The 24,911-nt window shown below is 38.6% G+C and overlaps 1 protein-coding gene across 5 annotated transcripts in view; it reads left to right on the forward strand.

Moving 5' to 3' along the window:
* UGGT1 (UDP-glucose glycoprotein glucosyltransferase 1) overlaps nucleotides 1–24,911 on the forward strand; it is a 124,887-nt gene that overhangs the window by 85,103 nt on the left and 14,873 nt on the right. For all 5 annotated transcript variants that reach the window (XM_019717989.2, XM_019717992.2, XM_019717991.2 and 2 more), the window contains 13 exons: nucleotides 1,511–1,606; nucleotides 7,853–7,955; nucleotides 8,934–9,013; nucleotides 10,366–10,555; nucleotides 14,233–14,391; nucleotides 14,908–14,993; nucleotides 17,213–17,297; nucleotides 18,555–18,643; nucleotides 19,207–19,311; nucleotides 20,537–20,621; nucleotides 21,631–21,813; nucleotides 22,473–22,633; nucleotides 24,147–24,261. In XM_019717989.2, the coding sequence (XP_019573548.2) occupies nucleotides 1,511–1,606; nucleotides 7,853–7,955; nucleotides 8,934–9,013; nucleotides 10,366–10,555; nucleotides 14,233–14,391; nucleotides 14,908–14,993; nucleotides 17,213–17,297; nucleotides 18,555–18,643; nucleotides 19,207–19,311; nucleotides 20,537–20,621; nucleotides 21,631–21,813; nucleotides 22,473–22,633; nucleotides 24,147–24,261 (1,537 nt within the window). The remainder of the gene's footprint in view (nucleotides 1–1,510; nucleotides 1,607–7,852; nucleotides 7,956–8,933; nucleotides 9,014–10,365; nucleotides 10,556–14,232; nucleotides 14,392–14,907; nucleotides 14,994–17,212; nucleotides 17,298–18,554; nucleotides 18,644–19,206; nucleotides 19,312–20,536; nucleotides 20,622–21,630; nucleotides 21,814–22,472; nucleotides 22,634–24,146; nucleotides 24,262–24,911) is intronic.

Consider the following 24,911-nt stretch of genomic DNA (forward strand, 5'->3'; position numbering starts at 1 on the left):
ATTGATTCTAAAACTGTTATGTTCTCAGAATCACCTTGCCTGCCTAGGGGTTTCACTAATGCCGGCTGCTGCACCGTGGAGTGCACTCCCTCCCTCGTCCCAACCACAGCTTTCAACATGACCCACACCGCAGCCACGAGGCTGGCCTCAGCTTTCTGAAGCTCCGTTCTGGGCTCTTTGGTTGTGGTGCTTCCTGAACATTTAGAAAGTTTCATGTTGGCCTGATTAGCTCAGTTCATATAACCAAGTGTCACTTGACAAGTTTTGTGACAATGTTGACATATCACAAGAAACAAATGGCCTATATTCTGTGTTTTAAGAGTTAGTATTGAAAAGTACCAAAAGACTATAGGCTTTATTCTAGTTCAAATATTATTCACGAGTGCTCTTTTAGAATTCTTAGAATTTAGTCCTTTGTTCAACAGATTAGGGCTTTTGTTTTTTTCTTTAATCTCGTGATTTAGTTCAAGATCTTCCTTGGTTAAAAATCAACTTTAGAAGGGGTGGTAACCACAGTGTTGATTGATTATAATAGTGAAATAAGAACCTAGATGTTCAATAGCTGGTTGGTTTAATAGCTTATGATGTATCCATAAATATATTATGCAGTCAATGAAAATATTGATGGGCCCCTGTATTTCTTAACCAACAAAAGATGTTTATAATCTATTGTTAAATGAAAAAACAGGTTACTAGATAATATAATCCCACTTTTGTGTGTGTGTGTGTGTATGTGTGTGTGTATTATGTACATAATATATATATCTTTATATCGGGGGTGCCAAAAACATATACAAGTGGACACTTTGGTCAGTGTTACTCAAGTAGTAGTTCACTGTAATCAGAAGAGTCTGGACGTTGATAGTAACCACTTTGAGCACGTCTTGTAATTGCAGAAGTCAAATGTGACTTGTATTCATCTTTTGTTATCGGTATATATTGAGTATTACAATTTTAATGCAGTTTTCCTTTCTTAAAATGTGTATACACTGTTTTGGCACCCTTTGTGTATTTATTTATTTATAGCTCTTAAATATGTATGTATATTTATTTAAAATATAGAGAAATTATGAATCAAAATGTCTCAATGATAAGTTCTTGATAAAGGTATTGTTTACTCGTATATCTCAGTTTCTCCTTATATTTTTTCCTGAAATTTTTCCAGTGAATTATCACTCTAATAATTATAAAAAGTAATAAAGTTATTAAGAAGAGGATGAAGGAGGATGTAAATAACATTAACTGACAGTTTGTTATGGGCTGGGCAGTCTGTTTAGCCAGTGCAGTATTTATGAGAGCTGTGGAAAGCAGGCATTATCTCCATTCGCAGATGGAAAGGTCAGTACCTTCCCCAAAGTTATAAAACTAATCACTCACAAAATCAGTACTTTTTTCATGCCTCTTGGTACAAAGTTTATACTTTCTTCAGACTGTCTTGTGGGTGTTCGCAATAACTGGAAGAACCTTCATTTTAAAGAGATGCTAGATTTTCACCAATTACATCTTTCAGGGCAAGTGACTTGGTAATGAAGGTGGATGCTCTCCTGTCAGCTCAACCAAAAGGAGATGCAAGAATCGAGTACCAGTTTTTTGAAGACAGACACAGGTATAGAAATAATGTTGAATTTGTGTGTATTCATGAATATAAGACTTTTTTTAATGAAGAAGTTCAATGTATTATTATTAAACTGTTTCTTGTTTTCCCGCAAGGGTGTTGCTTCACTGTATAAAAGCAGCACCAGCACATGCAGTATGTTGCAAAATTCAGATAGTAGGGTCCAACATCTGACACTATACAGCTAACAAAAACTCTTCTCCACTGCCGGTTAGTTCTGGTGGGAAGATCATTATGTATTTTGACTCAATTCCAGAGATGGGTGTAAAAAAGTTACAATATTATATAGGGCTTAAGGTAACAGTGTTATCCTTGAATTACCTAATTCTTATAACTAGATTTTACCACAGATAATTTCAGGAATTCTGAATATTACAACTGTCGCCTAGTCTAAAAGTCACAGGGTATTGAGAAAAAGATGCATATTGTGTTTGTCTTCAAATATTAGAAAGTTAAGGGGTATTTTCTTCCAGTAGCATTGTTGTAAGTACCATATTTTGCCGTGTATAATGTGCACTTTTTTGCCCAAAATAGTGAGGGAAAAATAAGGGTGCGCATTATACATGGGTAGTACTAATTCTGTACCTATATAAATGTTTATAATTATTTTATTTATGCTTATGAATTAAAAGTGTAACTCTAGAAATCAATATGATATCTGTATGCAAAATAATACCCTGGAATATAATAATCGGTTTTGTTGAACTTAGGACGAACTTGTGAAGATGAAAAGTTCTTGGCCTCTATGGTGCATAAATATCATAAATTTGTACATAAAATTTCTTGTACCATAATATGTTAAAAAATAAATCCTAAAATTCCTTTGTAATACAAAAAGCAAGTACCTAAATGGAAACAAATGAAAATTTGAATTAGAAAATTAAAGTGAAATATTTTTTTTCCCCTGAAAGTTTGGGCCCAAAACGTGGGTGTACATTATACGTGGGAGTGCGTTATACAGTGGAAAGTACAGTAGTTTGTTTTTACATTGGTATTACTAAAAGTTGCTTTTTTTTTTTTTTAATTGGGGAAGAGGTATAGGACTTTATTGGGGACATTAATGTACTTCCAGGACATTTTTCCAAGTCAAGTTGTTGTCCTTTCAATCTTAGTTGTGGAGGGTGCCGTTCAGCTTCAAGTTGTTGTCCTTTCAGTCTTAGTTGTGGAGGGTGCAGCTCAGCTCCAGGTCCAATTGCTGTTGCTAGTTGTAGGGGGCGCAGCCCACCATCCCTTGTGGGAGTCGAACCGGCAACCTTGTGGTTGAGAGGACACGCTCCAACCAACTGAGCCATCCGGGAGCTCAGCGGCAGCTCAGCTCAAGGTGCAGTGTTCAATCGTGGTAGCAGGGGGCGCTCCCCACCATCCCTTGCAGGACTCGAGGAATCAAACTGGCAACCTTGTGGTTGAGAGCCCACTGGCCCATGTGGGAATTGAACCGGCAGCCTTCGGAGTTAGGAGCACGGAGCTCTAACCGCCTGAGCCACTGGGCCGGCCCAAAAGTTGCTATTTTAAATCTTCTATTCACCACTAATTTAAGACAACTATGCTAGATTAAGTTGTTTCATACTATTTTATTCAGGGGGTTCCATTTTCACTCCTTGGTAGAGTTGATGTATTTCTCACACGCTTCTTCACTCATTATCTCTTCTAGTTCTGAAGGGTTACTCAGAGTCATTTTGAGCAGCCAGCCATCTTCATAAGAAGATCTGTTGACAAGTCCTGGGTTTTCTGCAAGAGCTTCATTAATTTCAGTTACTTCTGATAGAGGAGAATAGAGTTCGCTAGTGGCTTTCACACTTTCCAAAGCACGAAACTCATCCTGTTTGTTCGATTTTGTCCCAGCCTCAGGCAGACTACAGTAAACAACATCTCCCAAAACTTCCTGTGCAAAATTGCTGAGTCCCACTGTTTCAAAACCATGTTTTGTTATCCATTCATGTTTCTCTCTGAATTTACACACCAAGAGGAGAGTGGGGCCAGGGCTCAGCGTCTTGGCAGTGCCCACCCTCAGCCTTCAGGGCCATGGTGGGCATGTGGCGCGCACTGAGGTGGCACAGACCCACACCCTCACCCCACATCTGCACCCCATACACACCCCCTGCGCCCCAACCCTGCACCAGCACCCACACTCCACACCCTATACCCACACTCCTGTACCCTCACACCCTGTACCCCACACTTCATACCCACACCCCCTGCACCCCACACCTCTCACTCACACCCCACACCACACCCCACACCCCAGACTTGTGCCATCTTGAATATTAAGCTTTTAAGGTTGTCTTTACCTCAGATTCTTTATTTTTTCATATAAAGTGTGAATGTAAGTTCTCCTATGAATGGAAAATGTGACTGGTGTGTGCAGTTTTCATATATATTCATGTTCATATGTAAAATTCATATACAGATCTAAGTTACATAAAAGTTGACATGTATTTCTAAATCTGAGATAGTTCTGAGTGCACTATTTTAGAAAGAAAAGTGTTTAAATGAAGCGGATCAGTTGTAATTTTCTGATACTCCGCAATAAACAGAATTTGTTAGAGTACTTGTCTCATTCATCTTATATTGAAAACTGTTTTGTTTTCAATAAAATAAAACTAAGTTTAGCATTATGAGGAAGTACTTGCCATATGTTTTCCAATTTTTATTTTGAGAAGTAAATAAAATTCTCAAACCTAGAGAATAGTTGAAAGACTATTACAGAGAACACCCAAATATGTTTAACCCAGATTCACCAATTGTTAATGAATGCCATATTTATTTGTCACCTGTGTGTGTGTGTGTGTGTGTGTGTGTGTGTGTAGTCTATGTAATGTATATAGTGCATATAAAAAACATAACATGCACTCACATACTTTGTGAACCATTAGAAACTACATTGGGACGTCATCACACATTATGTCTGACTTCTTGAGCATATGTCTCCCCAGTGTGAGGAGTTTCTCCACAGTACCTGTTAGCATACCTCAGCAATTTAACCTTGACACAGTAATACTAAATAATGCCAGTTCATATTCAAATTTCTAGTAATGACCTTTTACAGCTATTTTTCAGTTATTTTGTTTTGGTCCAGATCACAAATTGCAGTTAGTAATTATATTTCTTTAGTCTCCTTTTATGTAGGTAGAACAGTTCCCTGCTTTTCTATTCTGTCTTGTCTTTTATGAGATTGACTTTTAAGAGTCCAGGCCAACTGTATTGTAGAGTGCTTCACAGTCTGGGTTGTTTCCTTATGATTGGACTTAATATTGCCTTGTCTTTAGGAATAACCCCTACGGTTGAGGTATGTAGCCCTAGTCTGACCAGGTAAGTAGACATCTTTATTGCGCCTCAGAATCACCAGGGAGGCTTTAGACACAGAAGCCTGCATCCTGCTCCTCTGTGATTCTGGTTTAATTCATCTGGGGCAGATTGGACTTTGGTTTAGTTGACTTGTGCTTTCTCACACCACCCCTTGTGGAGATCAAATTGGACAGACTATTTAACAATTTTAGGCTAGAATGGAGACCCTCTCCTTTCTCACTGGCTGTGTCTCCTAATGTCTATGTTGCCAGTGAGTGAAAACTTCTGAGGCTCCTTGCTAATAACCCTACTTGGATTTTGCCCATTAGCACCCATCTTCTCATCACTTTGCATATTTTCAGGAAGTAATTCATTATCTAGTTACTGCCGCAGGAAGCATTTCCTAATTGATCTGACATTTTGTATGCCTTTCGTGGTCAAGATAGTGAATCCTGAGCAAGAACTCTTCCCTTTCTAGAATGTCATTTTCTCCATGAGTCTTATATAGTTAAACTATCTTAATTACAAATTCTATTATGATAAAAGTTATAATTAGAGAAGCTCTTATTGGGGTTGTGTTAGTTGAGTGTTTGCTTTATTTAAATCAGAAATTTCTTATTTTTGCAAGACACGAAAAGATCTTAATTATCAGTTATGTGTACTCTTGCCCTAAAAGAGTGGTCCCTGGAACAGCAGTGGGGCACTGCCTGGGAGATGGTTGGAAATGCAGTGTCTGGCCGAACCCAGACTTCCTGAGTCAGCATCTCCATTGCAATGGGGTCCCCTCCCCCAAGGTGATTCCTGTATGTCAAGATTGGTGAAGCTCTATATTCTTGGACATTTGCTGTACTCACCTCACAAAAATGTCTACGAGCCCCAAATCCTGTTCCTTTGTCTTTCACTCTTGACCCTATTCTGGTCTTTTCTCTGACCAATACGACGAGTACATTTAAACATGATACTATTAGTTTATGTTGTTCTCCATTTCCTTACCAGTATTCCTCTTTTCTTGGTTTTTGTCTTGCCCTCTTTTTTCTGTCATAGAGATTGGGGTGGTTAAAAGCCCTGACAGGGTCAGTTTCTGGGTGTGCTTGCTGTGGATCATCGAGAACGCCGGCTTAGAACACGACATGTCAAACAGAACTCGATCCCATACTGCCAGGATCCTGGAGTTTGGCCTGGGCAGGCCTGACTCGGGCGCTGTGCCCTAGAGGACTGTGGGGACTTCATTTCTTGTTTCCAAGCCTTGTGAGACTCTGTGATGCTATTGTCTAATGAGCTTTGCCTTCTAGAATTCTAGAGTCACACAGAGGTCCAAATTATCTGAGGGCAGTGGTTCTCATATTTTTACTTACAGAGTTTGTTAAAATGCAGATTGCTGGACCTTCCCCCAGAGTTTCTGTTTCATTCGGTCTGGGTTGGGGCCTGACAATTTGCTTTTAGAAACTCCCAGGTAAAGCTGGTGCTGCTGGTCTGGGGCCACACTTTGAGAAGAGCTGTATCAGTAAAAACATTTTCTTGTATTGCAATAATTATTGGTAGCTGAAGTTGTTACTATAAAAAATTGAGAGCATCTGCTACAGTACAGTCATAAAGCTATTCCGATGTTTATTTCCAAAGCAGTTAAGATTTAACATCATCATTTAAACTATAGTTACCCAATTTTATTAGTTACGTTCTGTTTTATACTTTGTTTTCATCCCGCTGAGCAGATTTTCTTGCATAAAAGTCGTGGTTAGCATTGAAGCCACATTGAAATATTGTTCAGAGCAAACAAAGATAAACAATTATTTAAACAATTCATGTTTGGGGAAAATTGGATGTATTTTTTAAATTCCTTAATGTGTATTCCTTTAAAAATGTATCAGAGGCTCCGCTCCTCCTAAGTCACCTAAGTCAATATAACTTTAGAAGGAAGCAATGCAACTGGAAACTGCATATGGGAAAATGCACTCTCTTCCCAGAAATCCTACCAGAACAAGATGAAACCTAACCAGCTGCCATTTTTCACTTATTAAGAACAGACATAATCTGTGTAACTTAATGCTGACAAGATGTGGTGAGGTTCATTCCTTGGCCTTGTAAATTTGTATAGTTCTTCAGGAAATGTGCTTGTCAGTATATATTAGCCACAGAAATGTTTGTATCCTGTGACTCAGTAATCTCATATCTAGAACGTCGTTGACTCTAAGGACATTTCCAAGTATGATAAAAGCTGGATGGACCAAGTTATTTTACAGATTGAAAGCCATCTAAATGCCCAGCAATAAGGCAGCTGCTTAAGTAAACTATGGCAGACTCACTTGGTCACCAGATGATTACTTCTTACTCAGTATATTTGATGTGTAACAACATGGAAAAGAAAAACATGCTTTTTGTGGTGGGGAAAGAAGAAAATTGAATATTCTGTGGGTACAACTGGTCTTTACACAGACATTTAAGGACTGCATGGACTATGTCACACAATGGTTGGGTTGGGATGGTGAGATTTTATGATTATGTAGTTTCTTCTTTTTCTCTTTTTTGAAAATCTTCTGTAGTGTTCTTGAATTCCTTTTCTTATGTAAAAAAATTTATTTTTTCTCTCCTCATACCCTTCTTGCCAAGAAATAAAAATTGGTATAATGTTCTGTAATTGTCAAAAACAGGTAGAAGCTTTTAGCAGTTTTTGGCTACATACAATTTCAAGCTGGTTGTCCTCTTTTAACACACACCTTTCAGTCCATTTTGTGTGGACCTGAGTCACTGGAGGGTTTTGTAAACTCTGAGGTAGACATAATCATGTAGTTGACCACCATGTAACCTTGTTGTTCTAATCTAAAATTTTTATTGAAATGCTGAGAGGGCTGATAGGCTATGTTGGACACCCCCGACCCCCCACAAAAAACAAACCAAAACACCTTTGTTGCCTGTTTACCTACAGATTAATGTTTTATCTTTTGATCTCTGTAGTGCAATTAAGCTGAGGCCGAAAGAAGGGGAGACGTACTTCAATGTCATGGCCGTCATTGACCCCGTCACCAGAGAATCACAGAGACTTGCCCCACTGCTCTTGGTAGGGACAGCTGCAGAGGCAGTTCTCAGCTGTATCTGAAGTGGTCACATGCCCCCGTGACTCTTGAGAGCATCACTGTTTGCTTAGTTTTCTTCAAAGGGCTTGGAAACTGTGGTAGGGAACCTTGGGTGGCACATGTCTTGTCTCCATAAAGATTGGTCATGGCTCTGAAAACAGCTTCATAACCTTAGCTGGTACAGGTTTGGTTGGTTAGCTCATATAAGTAAGAAAAAAAATTACCCTATTTAGAGCAAAATGTCTGAATTAAATCTGTTTATGCCATATTTTAATTTGTAATGGTGAAGAGGTAAAAAAGTAAAAGAATTCTGCTTTATCATTTTTCTGTTTTGTAACTAGCATGTTTTGGTAGCATGTCTTTTAGATATATATAAGATACTACAATTTTAAGAAAATTTCAAGAGCTCTGCCTAAAACAGTTGATCCAACTTTTCTTTTTTTTTTTTTGGTTTTATTTTTTTAAAGACAGTTTTAATGAAGTATGATCAACTTTTTTTGTGGAGATACATATACATATATCTATATCTATAGATCTAACCTATATCTATATATATATGCACACACATATATATTCTCCCCCCCCCCCCATGCCGTAGTATGTATCCTGCACTGATGAATCTTTTGAATTTCCCTGTGCAGACAGCTCTGCATTACCTGTCTGTTGCTTCACACACACGGGGACAGTGATTTTAGTAACCCACTTCCCATGTTTTTGGTCATGTGATCCATATGTGTGATTTAGATTGTACACTAGAGTTGTAATTTTCCATAAGTGCCATTGCAGACTTTATGGCACTTACTATATTTGTATCTTTTCTTGAGATATTAAGAAATATTCTCTCTGTTAACTCAGCATCATGCGGTAAATTTCTGAAGAGAAAATGTAAATATTTTGTCTCAAATATCAGTCATTTTCTGTATAGGAAAAAATTTGTTTTGTCATTTGGTTTGCTCTTTCAGGTTTTAACTCAGCTGATCAACATGAATCTAAGAGTATTTATGAACTGCCAGTCTAAACTTTCTGACATGCCTTTGAAAAGGTAAAACAAAAGTTGTTTAAGAAATCAACAGTTGAAAAAGTGTATTAAATCTGAAAGCTGATATTCAGTGTTAAGGATTAAATGGGTTTATAGGTGGATGTTGCATTTGAAAAGACCATTTACTGAGTATTTCGTTTTGCTAAATTTTGCTCTCATCAGAAGTTCTGCGAACTTAATATGCGCCTGGGAGTGTTTCGGTGGGATTAACCCAAGATCCGTGCCCTTGTGCTTTTCTTCTTTCTTTTCTTGGGTCAGAATTACACGGTTCTCTAAGTTTAGAACATTTGGACCAATATAGCTGTTAAAGGTACCTAGTCAGCTGTGCTGAGGAAAGATCTTTTACTTTTTCATCTTAGAAGAAGAGCAGTTATTTCAATTTGGAATATGTTTGTCAGAAGAAGCTTGCTGAGGCTCATTTGTGCATATCTTGAAAAGGAGGGCAGGCTTAGATGAATATTCTCTGAGCTTTGAAATGGTCATTTATGGAAAAAGTTATATAAAAACAGTTAAATTAATAGTGTAGCACATGTTGGGGCTTGGCAAATTCCTAATTTACAAATGTGCCTGTATTCTGTACGTTACATCCTAAGTGAACTGAAACAGGTTTGGAAGTGACAAGAGGGTTCCCAAGTTCCACCGTCGTCCCTGAGCAGGAGCAGAGTTCAGACTTGCATGTAGTGTTTCTAGGGCTTGCTTGAGAACCCATCACTATTTAGGATTTTGTTTTTAAGCGAAAAATGAGCTTTTGTCAGTGAAGGGAGGCAAGCGCCCAGGATATGTTTGCGGTCCCAACAGCAGCACCCATGACAGTACAGGAAGGAGGAACCTCCATCTCAGTCCTGTCCCTCCTGCTCTTCTCCTGCATCTTCAACAACCACAGGACGGCTTATCATTTAGGAGATGTTTGCAAACACTTCCCCAGTCTGGAAGGATACTCTTCCAAATCTGGTTTGTTGTAAGCCGGTTGTTTACCTGTGTGGATGCCTGGAATCTCAAGGACTGTGATTGTATTCGAAAAAGAACATTTTTCTTTTTCTTATTATTAGTAATTTCCGGTGTACAAAACAACATAGTGATTAAACATTTATACACTTCACAATGTAATAACCCCACCAAGTCTACTACTCTGACACCGTATATAGATATCACAATACCATTGACTATATTCTCTATGCTGTACTTTACATCCCATGACTATCTATATTTATTTTTTTAATTACAGTTAACATTCAGTATTATTTTAAATTATTATCAGGTGTACAGCACAGTGGTTAGACATTTATGTAATTTATGAAGTAATCTCCCTGATACATCTAGTACCCATCTGCTAACATTTTTCTTTTTAATTTCAGCTTTTATCGTTACGTCTTAGAACCAGAGGTTTTGTTTACTTCAGATAATAGCTTTGCTAAGGGTCCAATAGCGAAATTTTTGGATATGCCACAATCTCCTCTGTTCACTCTGAATCTGAACACACCTGAGAGTTGGATGGTAGAGTCTGTCAGAACGCCGTATGATTTGGATAATATTTATTTAGAAGAGGTAAGATCATTGCTTCCAACTATCTAATCATGTGTAAAACCTATTTAAAATGTAGTCATGATAGTTTCTGACTGGATAGACTAGATCATAGTCTAGGCAGGCTTTTCAGACATCAATGTTCGGGCATAATTGTATTTTTAAAAATAACAGTTTCATTGAGATCTAATCCACATACCATAAAATTCACCCTTTTAGAATGCACAGTTTTGTAGTTTTAATATATTTACAGAGTTGTGCAGCCATCATCACTGTGTAATTTTAGAATGCTTCCATCACCCTGAAAGAAACTCGGTACCCATGAGCAGTCACTCCCCTTCCTCCTGGCAGCCACAATCTATTATCTGTCTCTATGATTTCATCTAAGTAGAATCACATAGTTTTATGACTGCCTTCTTTCACTTAACAAATTTTCAAGATTCATCCATATTGTAGCATGTATTAGTATTTAATTCCTTTTTTCTTGCCAGATTTTTCCCTAGTATAGATATACCACATTCCATTTATCCGTTCGAGACAGTTGGGTTGTTTCTACTTTTGGCTGTTATGCATATTGTTGCTGTGAACATTCATGTACAGGGTTTAGGAGATATACTTTTATTTCTCTTGGGTATATACTTAGGAGTGGGATTGCTAGATCATATGGTAATTCTCTGACATTTTGAGGGATCGCTGAGGTATTTTCCAAAGTGTGCCATTTTGCATTCGCCCTTATGACAAATGATGTTAAGCATTTTTTCATGTGTTTATTGGCCATCTGAATACCATCTTTGGAGAAATGTCTGTTTAAATCATTTGCGTATTTTTAAAATTTGCTTGTTTTTTTGTTGAATTATAAGAGTTCTTTATATATTCTGCGTACAAGTCCCTAATCATGTATATTATTGGCAAATAGTCTCTTTCATTCCATGGGTTGTCTTTTCACTTTCTGGATAACGTCCTTTGAAGCACAAACATTTCAAATTTGGTGAAGTCTAATTTACCTATTTTATTCTTTTGTTTCATGTGCTTTTAGTGTTCTACCTAAGAAACCATTATTTAATCTCAAGTCACAAAGATTTGCTTCTATGTTTTCTTCTAAGACTTTCACAATTTTAAACTCTTACATTTAAGTCTTTAATTCATTTTGAGTTAATTTTTGTATATGACGTGAGACAGAGTTCCAGCTTTATTCTTTGAGTGGATATCCAGCTGTCCCAGCACCATTTGTTGAAAAGACTTGTTCTTTCCCCATTAAATGGCCTTGGCACTTTTGTTGATCAGTTAACGCTAATTATGAATGTTTAATTCTAGGCTGTCAATTCTGTCCCCTTGAGCTCTGTGTCTGTCCTTAGGCCAGCACCACACTGTCTTGTCAAAGCTCCCTACTGTAGCTTTGTAGGGAGTTTTGAAATTGGTATGTGTGACTTTTCCAGTTTCATTTTTCTTTTTCAAGATCGTTTTGGCTATTCTGGGTTCTTTGCATTTTGAAACCAGTTTCTTAGTATCTGCATCAAAGGCTGATGGGATTTTACAGGAATTTCATTTAATCCCTAGTCAATTTGGAGAGTTACCATCAATAATATATATAGAGTTCTGATTCATGAATATGGGATGTCTTTCCATTTATTTAGGTCTTTAATTTCTTTCAACAGTGTTTTGTAGTTCTTAGTATACAAGCCTATATACAATATCATGTCATCTGTAAACAGAGGTAGTTCTTTCTTTTCAAACTGGGTATCTTTAATTTTCTTGCCTAATTGGGAAATTTAAAAAAGTGCTAATTCAATCTCTTGTTATAGGTCTATTTAGATATTCTGTTTCATTTTAAGTGAATTTCCAGAGTTTTTTGTATCTTAGGAATTTATCTATTCCATGTAGGTTTTCTAATTTGTTGACATACAGTAATTTATAGCATTTTCTTATAGTCTAAGTTCAGTAGTAATGTCTTCTTTTTCCTTGCTGATTTCAGTAACTTAGCTCTTCTTTCTTTTTTCCTGGTCATCTACCTAAAAGCTTGTCAATTTGTTGATATGTTTGAAGAACCAGTTTTTCGCTCATTGATTTTTCTCCATCTTGTCTATATTTCATTAATTTCCATATAACTGTATTCTGAGTCATTAAGGTAAGTGATCCTTTTTTCCTAATCCGTTTTCAAAGATAGAGAGCTCACAAGTGTAATTTCACTGACGTCTCTTCACAGCCCTCACTCTCTTGTACGTAGCTCAGAGTGTATTAACAAAGGAATTAAAAGACATGGTCTTTACTTTCAAGGAGCTTAAAGCTTCTCAGAGCCTCCTTCTTTTTTAAGACATTTGTCTCTGTGTCTACCCTAAATATCTCTTGCTACACTTGAAGCTTGTTTCCTGATTCTGTTGTTTTGGGAATTGGGAAACCAGGAACTTAAAAATAGTTACCAAAGGATTTCTCAGCATTCTTTTTATTAAGTTAAATAACTCTAGTTTCTTTAAGGACCCTTTAAGTACTAAGTTAGGGGAGTATATTTGTGTGTGTGTGTGTGTGTGTGTGTGTGTGTTCACGCTTACCTTACTCCCCACCCTAGTCCTGTCCACCATATTTTTAGGAAATACAATCGTTGCCCTTGAGGAACCAACTTTTGTTGAAAAGATTATAAAATGGCTACAAAAAACACTAAAGAACAGTGCAAGGAAGTCCAGAATCAGATGCAAAGCAGGGTGCTTTCTATATCTTGAGAGCTTTTGCTGCTCTTTCTTAGGTCCCTTCCAGTTTCTCTGCAGTCCACTGTAAATACAGAGCCCGAGGCTTGGAGAACAGGTGGAGGCTACCTCTTAGCTCTTATTATTCATTATACTTGTGGAATCTAGCATTGCAGTACCATATGCAGTTCCAAATAGTGCATAATTAGCAGTAGCTAGAGTCACAAACCAAGTCTGAACTAGGCTTTAATTAGCTAAATCTAAGCTCCCCCAAGAATTGTAGTTATAGCGTATTTTCTACAAAGAATCAGTAATAATTTGGGCAGTTGTTGTAAAACATGAGTGGTTTTATGCCATGTGAAGCCATTAAGTACATTTTAAACATTGACATTTAGAACAGCAATATTTTCAGCTATATTCTAAAGACCAAAATGAATTTGCATTTTCCTTTGATGTTTCTTGGGTCTTTCTCATTGTTTCTCTGTTGTCTCATGGAAAGTAATCCTTGTAGGACTGTCTTTTCTATCTTTTCCATTATTTAGCTTTTAGATCTATTCATTCATTACGCAGTTTATTTTATATGCTTTTCCCAATGCTACCTTCCTAGATGAGAGTCTTATCTTCTCATCTGTACTTTTGGAATAACTTCCTTATTGTTTTCTATGTGTCCTTTTTTTCCTGACTCTCTTTTCAACCCACCTGAGTTTTAAAAATTGTATACAGTTGTTAATCACCAGCGCAATTAAGATACAGAGCATTCCATCACCCCCAAAAGTTCTCTATGCCCCTTTGCAGGCATCATCCTTCCCCACTTGTGGCCTCAGGCAACTGCTGATCTTCCCTCTGTCACTATACTTTTGCCTTTTCTTGAATTTCTTACAAATGTGATCATGCAGTATGTAGCCCTTTATGTCTGGTTTCATTCACTTTGCATAATGTGTGAAATTCATCCATGTGGTTGCATATAGTTTGTTTCTTTTTATTGCTGAGTAGTCTTCAAGTGACTTAATTGTGGTGTTGCAGGTGGACGGCGTTGTGGCTGCTGAGTATGAGCTGGAGTACCTCTTACTGGAAGGTCACTGCTATGACGTCACCACTGGCCAGCCCCCGCGAGGACTGCAGTTTACATTAGGAACTTCAGCCAACCCAGTCATCGTGGACACCATTGTTATGGCCAATCTGGTAAATCACCAGGGCTTCTGATGGTGATACTGAGTTGTGTTGCTGTGGGCGCTCCCATTTGTGATGGAGCAGCTGGCATTCTGCACACGAGCGAGATGAAAATGCATGAGGGACTGAATTGGGTCAATATAAAGGTCCTCAGTTTAGTTAAACTTACAATTGTAATTACATGTCACCTTAAAAGAAAACATGCTAGAATATTCTGCTCTGAACTAACTGGCCCCTGGAAGTGCATTGCATGTGAGATACAGCACTGTTCTTTTTGTTGGTTTGCAGCTCACTCACATCACGTGCTGATTCTTCCCTTAAGTATAGCTGGCGGGCAGGATTCTCGGCTCGACTGGCATATTTTGCTAGTGTTTCTAATGTGTAGATTTTTTTAAAGAGTTGCACTGATTTGTTAACTTATTTAGAATGTAGGTAACTGATATTTCAGAAAAAGAAGTAACTGCCTCTTAGAAATAGCATTTTGATATTTCAAAGAAAACTAAAATTTGTCTTTTCTTCTTATCCTAGGGTTACTTTCAGTTAAAAGCCAACCCAGGAGCTTGGATTCTCAGACTAAGGAAGGGACGTTCTGAAGATATTTATAGGATCTACAGGTAGGATTAGGTGATGCAGGTGCATTTTTTTCAGAACATTTTGCTCTGAAAATCAGCTCAAATTGACTACTACACTGGCAGTGGGCCAGGGAATAAGAATTTAATTTGTAAATGTATGTGTGATGAAACAATGCTTTTCCAGGAAATTAAACATGGAAGAATGGGCAGGGTGTAATTGGGTAATAAGCACTAAAATACTAGTAAGTATAGTGAAGTTTCACTTTTTAATCATCCCTTTCTGCTACCAGTATCCTAGAATCAAATCATCTGTCACTGTGATGAAAACCATAGGCAGATGAGAAGCTGAGTCATTTTAAGAAAGGAGGAAGGAAATGAAGGACAGTCCGACTTTTCTCCCCGGACGATACATTTCCCGCCTCGGAGTGCACTGCAGGTGTACAGTGCCTGTGAATTTCAGTCGTGACACTTTGGTACTCATGCTGGTCCTTCCTGGCCTGTGTCACTCCCAGAGCATGTCATCAGAGGTCAGGGTTTTGTTTCAAGGTTTGCTACAAATGACTATTATTAATAGGTAAAAAAATTACACTACCCTTTAAAAAGGTGTGGTCTAAATTCTGTCTAATGCAGTTTAAATTAGCTTTAGGCTACGTGAAAAGACTTCATGTGATGTATTTAGGGAATGATTTCCATTAGGGTTTGGTTAAACACCCTCTGTTGTATCCTCTTCTTAGCTCTGACATAGGTGAAAGCAGTATGAATTCTTGCATGTTTTTCTTTCTTTTTAATTAAAGTTTAGTGGGGTGACAATGGTTAGTAAAGTTACATGGGTTTCAAGTGTACAATTCCGTATTACATCATCTATATATCACATTGTGTGTTCACCACCCAGAGTCAGTTCTCCTTCCATCACCATGTATTTGATCCCTTCTATCCTCATCTACCACCCCCCTCCGCACTTACCCTCTGGTAACCACTAAACTATTGTCTGTGTCTGTTAGTTTTTGTTTCTTTATTTGTTTGTCTTGTTCCTTTGTTGTTTTCAGTTTTATATCCCACATACCAGTGAAATCATATGGCTCTTGACTTTTTCTGTTTGACTTATTTCACTTAGCATAATAATCTCAAGTTCTGTCTATGTTGTTACAAATGGCCCTATTTCATCTTTTCTTATGGCAGAATAGTATTCCATTGTGTATACATACCACAACTTCTTTATCCAGTCATCTATCGAAGGACACTTTGTTTTTTTCCATGTATATTTCTTACTCAGGAAATAGAGGACGCTTGTATTATAATGATATCTTTATTGTAAGCAGTTGGTTCTCCTCTAAGTAATGCTCTCCCCAAATAGGGTTTACAGAATTTTAACTATCATAAGCAGTGTATCTGTTGTCCTTTTAAACCCTGTTCCTTCTGTGTGCCTGTTCCCTGGCCATTGTCCCCACTCCCTAGGAGTGTGGGACTCTCCTCTCTTCCTGCTCTCTAGAGCTCCCTGCCTCCTGTGCTTCCCACTGGGTACTCCCAGCCTTTGGAGTGTCTCATGGGCTTCCCCATCAGAATCTTCCCTTTGCCGGAGAACTGTGCTCTCTGTGAGATGACAGTGAATTCATATTTTGTCATGTCTTTCTGCAGTCAACACCTTGAAAATTGGTGGATGGAAATTGTAAGCATTGCAGTTAGTTGGTAGGGAACTGCTTTCCCTCCTCTGCCCCGTCTGCCTGCCGGTAGAACTTGTTAGCTCTCTTCTGCCGGAGCATGGGTGCGTGGCTAGTCAAGTGCGTCTGGGCAGAAGGACAGAGCAGGTGTCCTTATGAGCCTGAAGTAGAGCCATGCTGTGCTGCTCATTCAACAGGGAGTAGAAGGGATGTGCTTTCCATGACTGCAGAGCGGCCCGTGGCCCAGGCTCTCCTTTACTCACAGTGCTGGGCTGGGCTTAGACCTCGTGATTACAGATGCTGGGCAAGTGCTCGGCCTGCGCTTCAGCACCGTGACCCTCTCACGCTATGAAGGTCTTTTCAGAGGGACTCAGACGGGAAGTTTGGACTGTGGCTGACTGGAAGGATCAGTGTTTAAAGCGTAGAGATTTTGGCCAGTGCTTTTGCGTAGCTTGAAGGGGTTTCTTCCAGGTCGTGGAAAAATAATTTGTTCTGAAAAACACCTCTGTGATAAAATGATGAACCGATATGGTGGATTGATTTCAGATCATTTACTGTGATTTGTAGTATCTGCCTTACAGACTCCCTTTCTTTTCCTCTCAGCCATGACGGTACAGATTCTCCACCTGAGGCTGATGAAGTTGTTGTTGTCCTCAATAACTTCAAGAGCAAAATTATTAAAGTGAAGGTGAGTTTGGGATGTTAAAGCAGCCACTCTTTTCTAGCTGGTAAAAGTGGCAGTATTCTGGTATTTGGTAGCTATTATCCAAAAATATGTATCTTGAAACCAGCCCCAAACTATAATATGTGAGTTGATGGATATGTTTCCTTCCGTCATCATGCCTTATTGTAATATTCATTTCACAATACATTTGTACACAAAGTCAACACATCGTATATCTTAAATTTATACACTGTTATTTGTCAGTTACATCTCAGTAAAGCTGAGGGGCCAGAAACAAATCCAAGACTTCAATTCACCTTTGGAATTTTACTCTGGTGCTTATAGGAATGCTGCTTTAAATGCAAAATGTCTTCTGTAAATATGCATTTGTGGCTTTCTTCAACTGAGGGTGAGCACCTTTTAGATAATCTCAGCAGTACAAGTCTCATTTTAGATAGAATGTTCTCATAGATAACGTGCTGCTTGTATAGCCACAATTCCACTATTAGCAATGACTTTATTCTCAGACAATTGGAGAGCATGCCAATGGAGATTTCAGCAACAATGGTGAATGGTAGCCCTGTTTAATTTCTTCTCACTTCTATTTCCTAGTCTCAGAATTTTAAAGTTCTTGTTGCCTTAAATTCAAGTGAAAGTTGTTACGGTGTAAGTGCAGGCACTCCTTTTTATTGCACTTCAAATTGAAGGAAAGACTCTGCACCAGCAAAAGGATGCCATCTAGCTTCATTGAGCTGCTTGCTTTATTGCAGTGTCTGGAACTGAACCCCGTGTCTCTGAGTCTGCCTGTAATCTGTACACAGTAAAATCTAAAGCAGGCCACACATGGTGGAGCAGGGAAATGGTCCCTATGCTGTAGAGAAAAAGCACCCTGTCTTTGTCTTAGTAAATCCTGAAAAAGGCTATGACATTAAATGACTCCTTCCTGCGCTTTTTACCTAGAACTAGCTGTTAGCTTGGTGAACTGTTGTTCTATTTTTACTCAGACTACATTTCCTACACAGTTGAATTTGAGGTTCTTTGCCCATTTTTAAAACTGAAAACAGCTATTGTCTGATTAAAGGAGGTTGGTGTCTTCTCACTTAAGGTTTTATGTGATATGATAAAGATGCTTCTATGCAGATGTCCAGCCTCCGGGTGGGTCGTACCTGCTGGTGTGAGAATTGACCCTCCAGTGTTGGCAGTACTCACAGGGGACATCTGATTAGGTCAGTTTAACGCCTAGCCCAGTGGGAGGAATAAGCTGATCCCATACGATGGCAGGTTCAGAAGAAAGCGGACATGGTGAATGAAGACCTGCTGAGCGACGGAACCAATGAGAATGAATCTGGATTTTGGGACTCCTTCAAATGGTAAATAGGCTTCAAAAAAAAAAGTAATATTTTTGGGAAAAACGGAGATACAAGCACTATCCCTCCCTTCTTTTCAGTATAGTAATTCTGTCCTGTGCCTTTCAGATTCTGCTCTGTGCAGCCAAAAGATGCACTTACACTTAGCACAAATGAGTATTTACCACTGACGGACTAAAAGAAGTTAATGTCTCCTCAGTGTGGTTACTTCTGTTCCATACTTCTTGGCTTTTGTTGGCTCGTGCCTGCCCTTCGGAGGGCTGACTGGTGATGGCCCAGTTACTTTCCTTTGGACGGACTGCGTTCTGTGGACTAGCTAGCCTATGTTCAGTCTGTTCCCAGAGCTGCACGGTGCCCTGCTGGCAGCATCCTTGCATTGTCCCATGGGTGGTTGTGCTGGGCTTGTGCTCTCCCCAGGTTTCAGGGAGGCTCTGTGGCAGCTGCCCCTGCATCGCCCTCCAGGGGAGGAAGGGGAGTGGGGAAACATCATCTCTGCTTCTCTTAAAGGGCCATGTGTCTGCATCAGCATTTCACATGTGCTTATGTTTCCCTTGATTATTATTTAGGGGCTTCACTGGAGGACAGAACACTGAGGAAGTGAAACAAGATAAAGATGACATAATTAATATCTTCTCTGTTGCATCTGGTCATCTCTATGAACGATTTCTTCGGTTAGTCGCATTGATTATTTCAATATATATGAATGAATTTGTCACAGTATTCTTATTTCGAGAGTAAATGTTTTATGGGATTCTGCCCATTATACTTGTGTCTATTTGAAGCACTCTGAGGGTTGTGAGTGGATTACCACATATAATTGTATTTGTTTTAATCTGGCCGACAGCATGAAGTTAAGCTTGTATTAAATGCATCTGTGGTTATTCCAAGACTATAAAGCTTTACTATCACTGTGCACACATTATACATAGTGGTGTTTATTTAGACCACAGATTAGGTTACCACAGAGAACAGAAGTAGAATAGGGCCATAGACCTGCCTTCTAAAGACTCAGGATTTTAGAGCCGGGGACATCTTAATTCTCATAGAAAAACACCTCTGTTCGGGGTGAAGGGACTCCCGGGAGGTCACACAGTCGGTCCAGAAGAGGCCACAGGGGTGCACTGGTGCCATAATGATCCCAGGGAGAGGCCTCGGGCCCTGTGGTCAGTGATCAGGACGGTGCCCGGACCTGGTAGTGACGTTCCCAGTGCCAGGTTCCAGTTACTTTTCATTTCCCACTACAAATCAGGAGTGTAGCAAATAATTCAGAATGTCATTTTACTTATGTTTTAGACCTCGTATTTCCAAGAAATAATATCTGATCTAAAATAGCAATGTCAGAGGTTAGTAACAACTGAACTCAATTAAATTCCTTGACCCAAAATGTGTTTTTGTTGTTTTCAAAGTAAGGAATCCTGAAACTGTAACTACCTGCTGCCCCCTTACCAGTCCCCGCTCTTCTCCTTGGCAGGGGTCTCCAGTACAGGTTGGGGGGGCTGGGCAGTTCTACGGAGTGGCTGTGGCTTTCCAGGTTTTCTTTTTAGCGTGATGTTAACCACAACCAGTTAACCACAACCTCTGTTATTCATTTGTATAATAATTAATCAGTTCATGAAGCAGTTTATTTAAACATGTGACATAATTAAAACATTTGCCTTTATCAGTAGGTATATTTTTACAGGTGAGAAATACTCCTTCTTTCTCATTCAGTGATAACGTTGTAAGAAGGAATAAGTACAGTTTTCATTTTCCATTACTGAGGGTCTCTGCCTAATTGAGCCATGAGTATGCTCTGCGGTGACAAACATTTAGCAGTCTCGTAATTGACTCTACTTAATTTTGTTGAGGTTGAAGAGCTTTGGAAGATTATTATTATTATTTGCTTTTCTTTGACAGCATAATGATGTTATCAGTACTGAAGAATACCAAGACTCCTGTGAAATTCTGGTTCTTGAAGAATTATTTGTCCCCCACATTTAAGGTTTGTTCCTCAGGGAAGAGGAAAACCTTCTTATTAAGGAGATATGTGTAGTATAATATACTTTTTATAATTCTATGTTATCTGTATAATTTAAAAACCTTCCTTTTATTAAATTACCCTGATTCAGTTGCATAGTTCTATGTCAGTTACTCTTCCAGGCTGTTCTATTTTGGGGGAGCAGTTGTTACAAGATTGAACACAAAGTTATGTCCTGTTTGAAGCTTGGCTAACAGAGGAGGAGAGTCTGTATCTTCTGCTTTGATGAAATACCACTGTTTTCCTTTGAGTGGCATGTCCTGTCTACTTAGAAAGCTCCGTGCTGGTTTGCAGGGAGATGATTACTACTCAGTAATCTATGGAAGGAATGCTTCATCTCTGTAAAACAAAAATCACACTTGGAAAGTTTTCTGCTTTATTTACATCAGTTAGTATTTGTCATCTAAATTGATTTATTTGCATCTTTTTGTTGTTCTGTAGAATTTACTATTACAAACCATTTTTCATGTATTCAGTAGTATCTGTGCTGGATAAGTAATTCACTTCTGCTCCCCTAAAGGTACTTGTATTTAGAATTTGAAAGACTTACTGGCAGCAGATCTGTTCAGAGTGTTTGGGTTTGTCATGTCATTCCCTGGCTTAGACCTCTCAGAGAGAAAGGCTTGAAATCAAGTTGAAACAATGTTTTACTGGTCAAGTTTAGACAAATTAACTTAAAGTTCATTTCCCTTAAACACACACACACACGTAAATTAGTTATGTAAAAGCCTTCACTTAAAGATTTATGTCACATTTCATGTCGTGCTCAGAAGTCATAAAGAAATTTGACAAAAGTTTCTGTGTATTTTATGTAGTCACAAGTGAGTCAGGGTCAGTTTTTTTTTACTAGACCACTGTTACGGTAAATGTTTTACTTGTCATAATCATGTTGGTTTACTTATATTAACTAGTCAGTTTTCTTAATCAAAGTAAATGATTGTGTGTTGTTCCTTGTGTGTGTGTCTAAAAATAGGAGTTTATACCTTATATGGCAAACAAATACAATTTCCAATATGAGCTTGTTCAGTACAAATGGCCCCGGTGGCTTCATCAACAGACTGAAAAGCAACGCATCATCTGGGGTTACAAGATCCTCTTCCTGGATGTGCTCTTCCCACTAGTCGTTGACAAGTTCTTGTTTGTGGATGCTGATCAGGTAAGCTCTTCCAGGGCACTTTCAATAGTTTGTGTTAAAGGCGTGAGGCTTCCTTTTCCTTTTGGAATGGTTTTATTTTTCCAGTTATGGAAAAGTATATGCTCATTTTCCATTATTTAGAATATATGGAAAGGTATCACCCAGATGTGATCACTTTTAAATTTTGCATTTGACATAACTCCTTTTCATATTTTTTCTATGCCTCTTTTACAGATGTCGTTATATCATGTATGCAGTTTTGCATCTTACTTAATTCATTTCACATACAAACTAAAAATAGACATTGTTTCACATTTGTCCATATATTAATTCACGTAAACCTCCCAACAACCCTGTGAGATCTCCATATTACAGATGAGGAAACTGAGTCACGAAGATGCTAAGCAATGTAAATTTGTTTTATTTCTGCTCTTTTCGAATATTTAGACTACTGTGTGCCAAGCACTAGGCTAAGTGTCTCACGTGTTAGTCAGCAGGCACTCAGCTAATCGGTGGAAGAACCTAGAATTCAGGTGGGAATTGGCCTCCTGCATCACCTCTGCCCCGAACCACAGAGCCGCACTCCCTGATGCCCTCCCTCAGAGAGGTGCTCTATGTGTTAAGGAAACTGCTGTCTGCATGCTTGTCTAACAACAGATGTGTGATCTTCTTTTCTCCAGATTGTCCGAACAGATCTGAAAGAGTTAAGAGATTTCAATTTGGACGGTGCCCCTTATGGTTATACTCCTTTCTGTGATAGCCGAAGGGAAATGGATGGCTACAGGTTCTGGAAATCAGGGTACTGGGCCAGCCACTTAGCTGGGCGAAAGTATCATATCAGGTACTGAAAAAGCTAACACTGGTTTTTTATTTTCTTTTAAATTAATGTGTAATAAAACTGTGAATAGTAATCATTAATATGGTTCATAAATAAAAATTATAAAACATACAAAGTCAAAAAAATCTTCCCAACTCTGTCTCTCTTCCACCTAGTTCCCATCCCACAACAGATAACCTCCGCTATTAATTTACGTACTGTATCTGTCCTTCCAGAGTTTCCTTTTTTTTTCTAAAATTTTATTGGGGAAGGGGAACAGAACTTCATTGGGGAAGAGTGTGTACTTCCAGGACTTTTTTCCAAGTCAAGTTGTCCTTTCAATCTTAGTTGTGGAGGGCGCAGCTCAGCTCCAGCTTCAGTCCAGTTGCCAGTTGTTAGTTGCAGGGGGCACAGCCCTATCCCTTGCGGGAGTTGAACCGGCAACCTTGTGGTTGAGAGGACGCGCTCCAACCAACTGAGCCATCCGGGAGCTCAGCGGCAGCTCAGCTCAAGGTGCCTGTGTTCAATTTTAGTTGCAGGGGGCGCTGCCCACCATCCCTTGCGGGACTCGAGGAATTGAACTTGCAACCTTGTGATTCGAGAGCCCACTGGCCCATGTGGGAATTGAACCGGCAGCCTTCAGAGTTAGGAGCACGGAGCTCTAACTGCCTGAGCCACTGGGCCGGCCCCCTTCCAGAGTTTCTTGATTCTTACATAAACAACTATGAATTCTTTTTTACACAGAAGATGAATTCTCTTTTATATAAAATATACCATCCTATTTACAGTTTTGTGCCTTGCATTTTTTTGTTTTTTTTTTACTTAATATTTCTACTGGATCTTACTATATCAATACGAAAGACCTTATTCCTTTTTACATTTACATATCAGTGTTGTAACAGTATGTATGTTATTACATTTATGATCTTTGGCTTGACATACAATGTTGCCATAAGTAATTAAATGCATTATTTTGTATATTTCAGTATTGCTACAGGATAAATTTTCCTATATGCATTTGTTGCTTTTCTAATGAGCACTACATTACCTCTCTGGTCAAAGTGTTATTTGGAAGATTTGGAGGGTGAGGGGACCGGTAGGAAGCAGTACGTACAAAGATAAATGTTGGGGTGTGGTTAATTTCAAGTACTGCACTCTATGTTTATGGTCAAAAAGAATGGTAATACTGTGTGGGCTTTTTTTTCCCCCCTGCAACATTGAAGACGTCAGAATATCTTTGACTAACTATTATTTAGCGGTTACTATAGCTTTTATTATCTAATATGCTGACATTTTGCTAGAAATCTTTTGTCAGAGATTATTACCTCTGGAAGGCAATTAAATAAGGAACAGTGACAAACTGAGTTTGTGGTGGCAAAACCTGGGATTTGTAATGACTTTCTTAGCCATCTTCGAAGTAGTACATACCCCTTTTCAAAAAGAAGCCAGAATTTTTGCCTAGTGGCCTGTTCCATTATTCAATAGTTACTTTTTCTGCTGTAATCCATAGTCATAACAAATGATCTTCTTTCTCCAGTGCACTGTATGTTGTTGATCTGAAGAAATTTAGGAAAATAGCTGCTGGTGACAGACTCAGGGGACAGTACCAAGGTCTGAGTCAGGATCCTAACAGCCTTTCAAATCTTGATCAAGTAAGTGGCTATTTTTTTTTTGGTTAACGCTTTCAGTGATGGGTATACAATGTCGTGTCAGAAAAATGAAGTATTATTTGCTTCTCAGTTCTTTCTTTTGGGATAGTGTTTTATTTCTTTATTGAAAGGAATTTTGTATATATGTGTGTGACATTTTTATCTGTCCTCAAGAGAAGACACGCTAGTGAAGAATGTCATAGGCCTGGTGTTCGCTTGGGAAGGGAGATGGAGGGAGGGTGCTGCCTCTCGGAACCATTACTGTCTTTTTATTTTATACCCAAGCTAGTCTGATACATTTGTTTTTCTGCCTGCTGGGGTCAATTTGTTTCTCTTCTTTAGGCACTAACCAGCTCAGGATTCACAGTATAGAATACAGTGAGTGTCACAATATCCCTTTTTTCTATGTCAGAAACTATAGTGTTTTTTAAGAAGTTTAGCTGAACCACAGTTTGTTAATGCTAAACATTTTCCAGAGGTGAGATTACAATTTAAATGTTTTAGATAGTTTCACATATTTTGTTTTGCTTAAGTCTACCTTAAACATTTTTAAACCTTTGTTGTGAAATATAGCATCCATAAAGAAAGGTGTTCAAAACAAAAATATACAAATATTTACATATTTATATGCATCAATGAATTACCACAAAGCA

This window comes from Rhinolophus sinicus, linkage group LG01, assembly GCF_036562045.2.
Source record: "Rhinolophus sinicus isolate RSC01 linkage group LG01, ASM3656204v1, whole genome shotgun sequence".
Taxonomy (NCBI): Eukaryota; Metazoa; Chordata; class Mammalia; order Chiroptera; family Rhinolophidae; genus Rhinolophus; species Rhinolophus sinicus.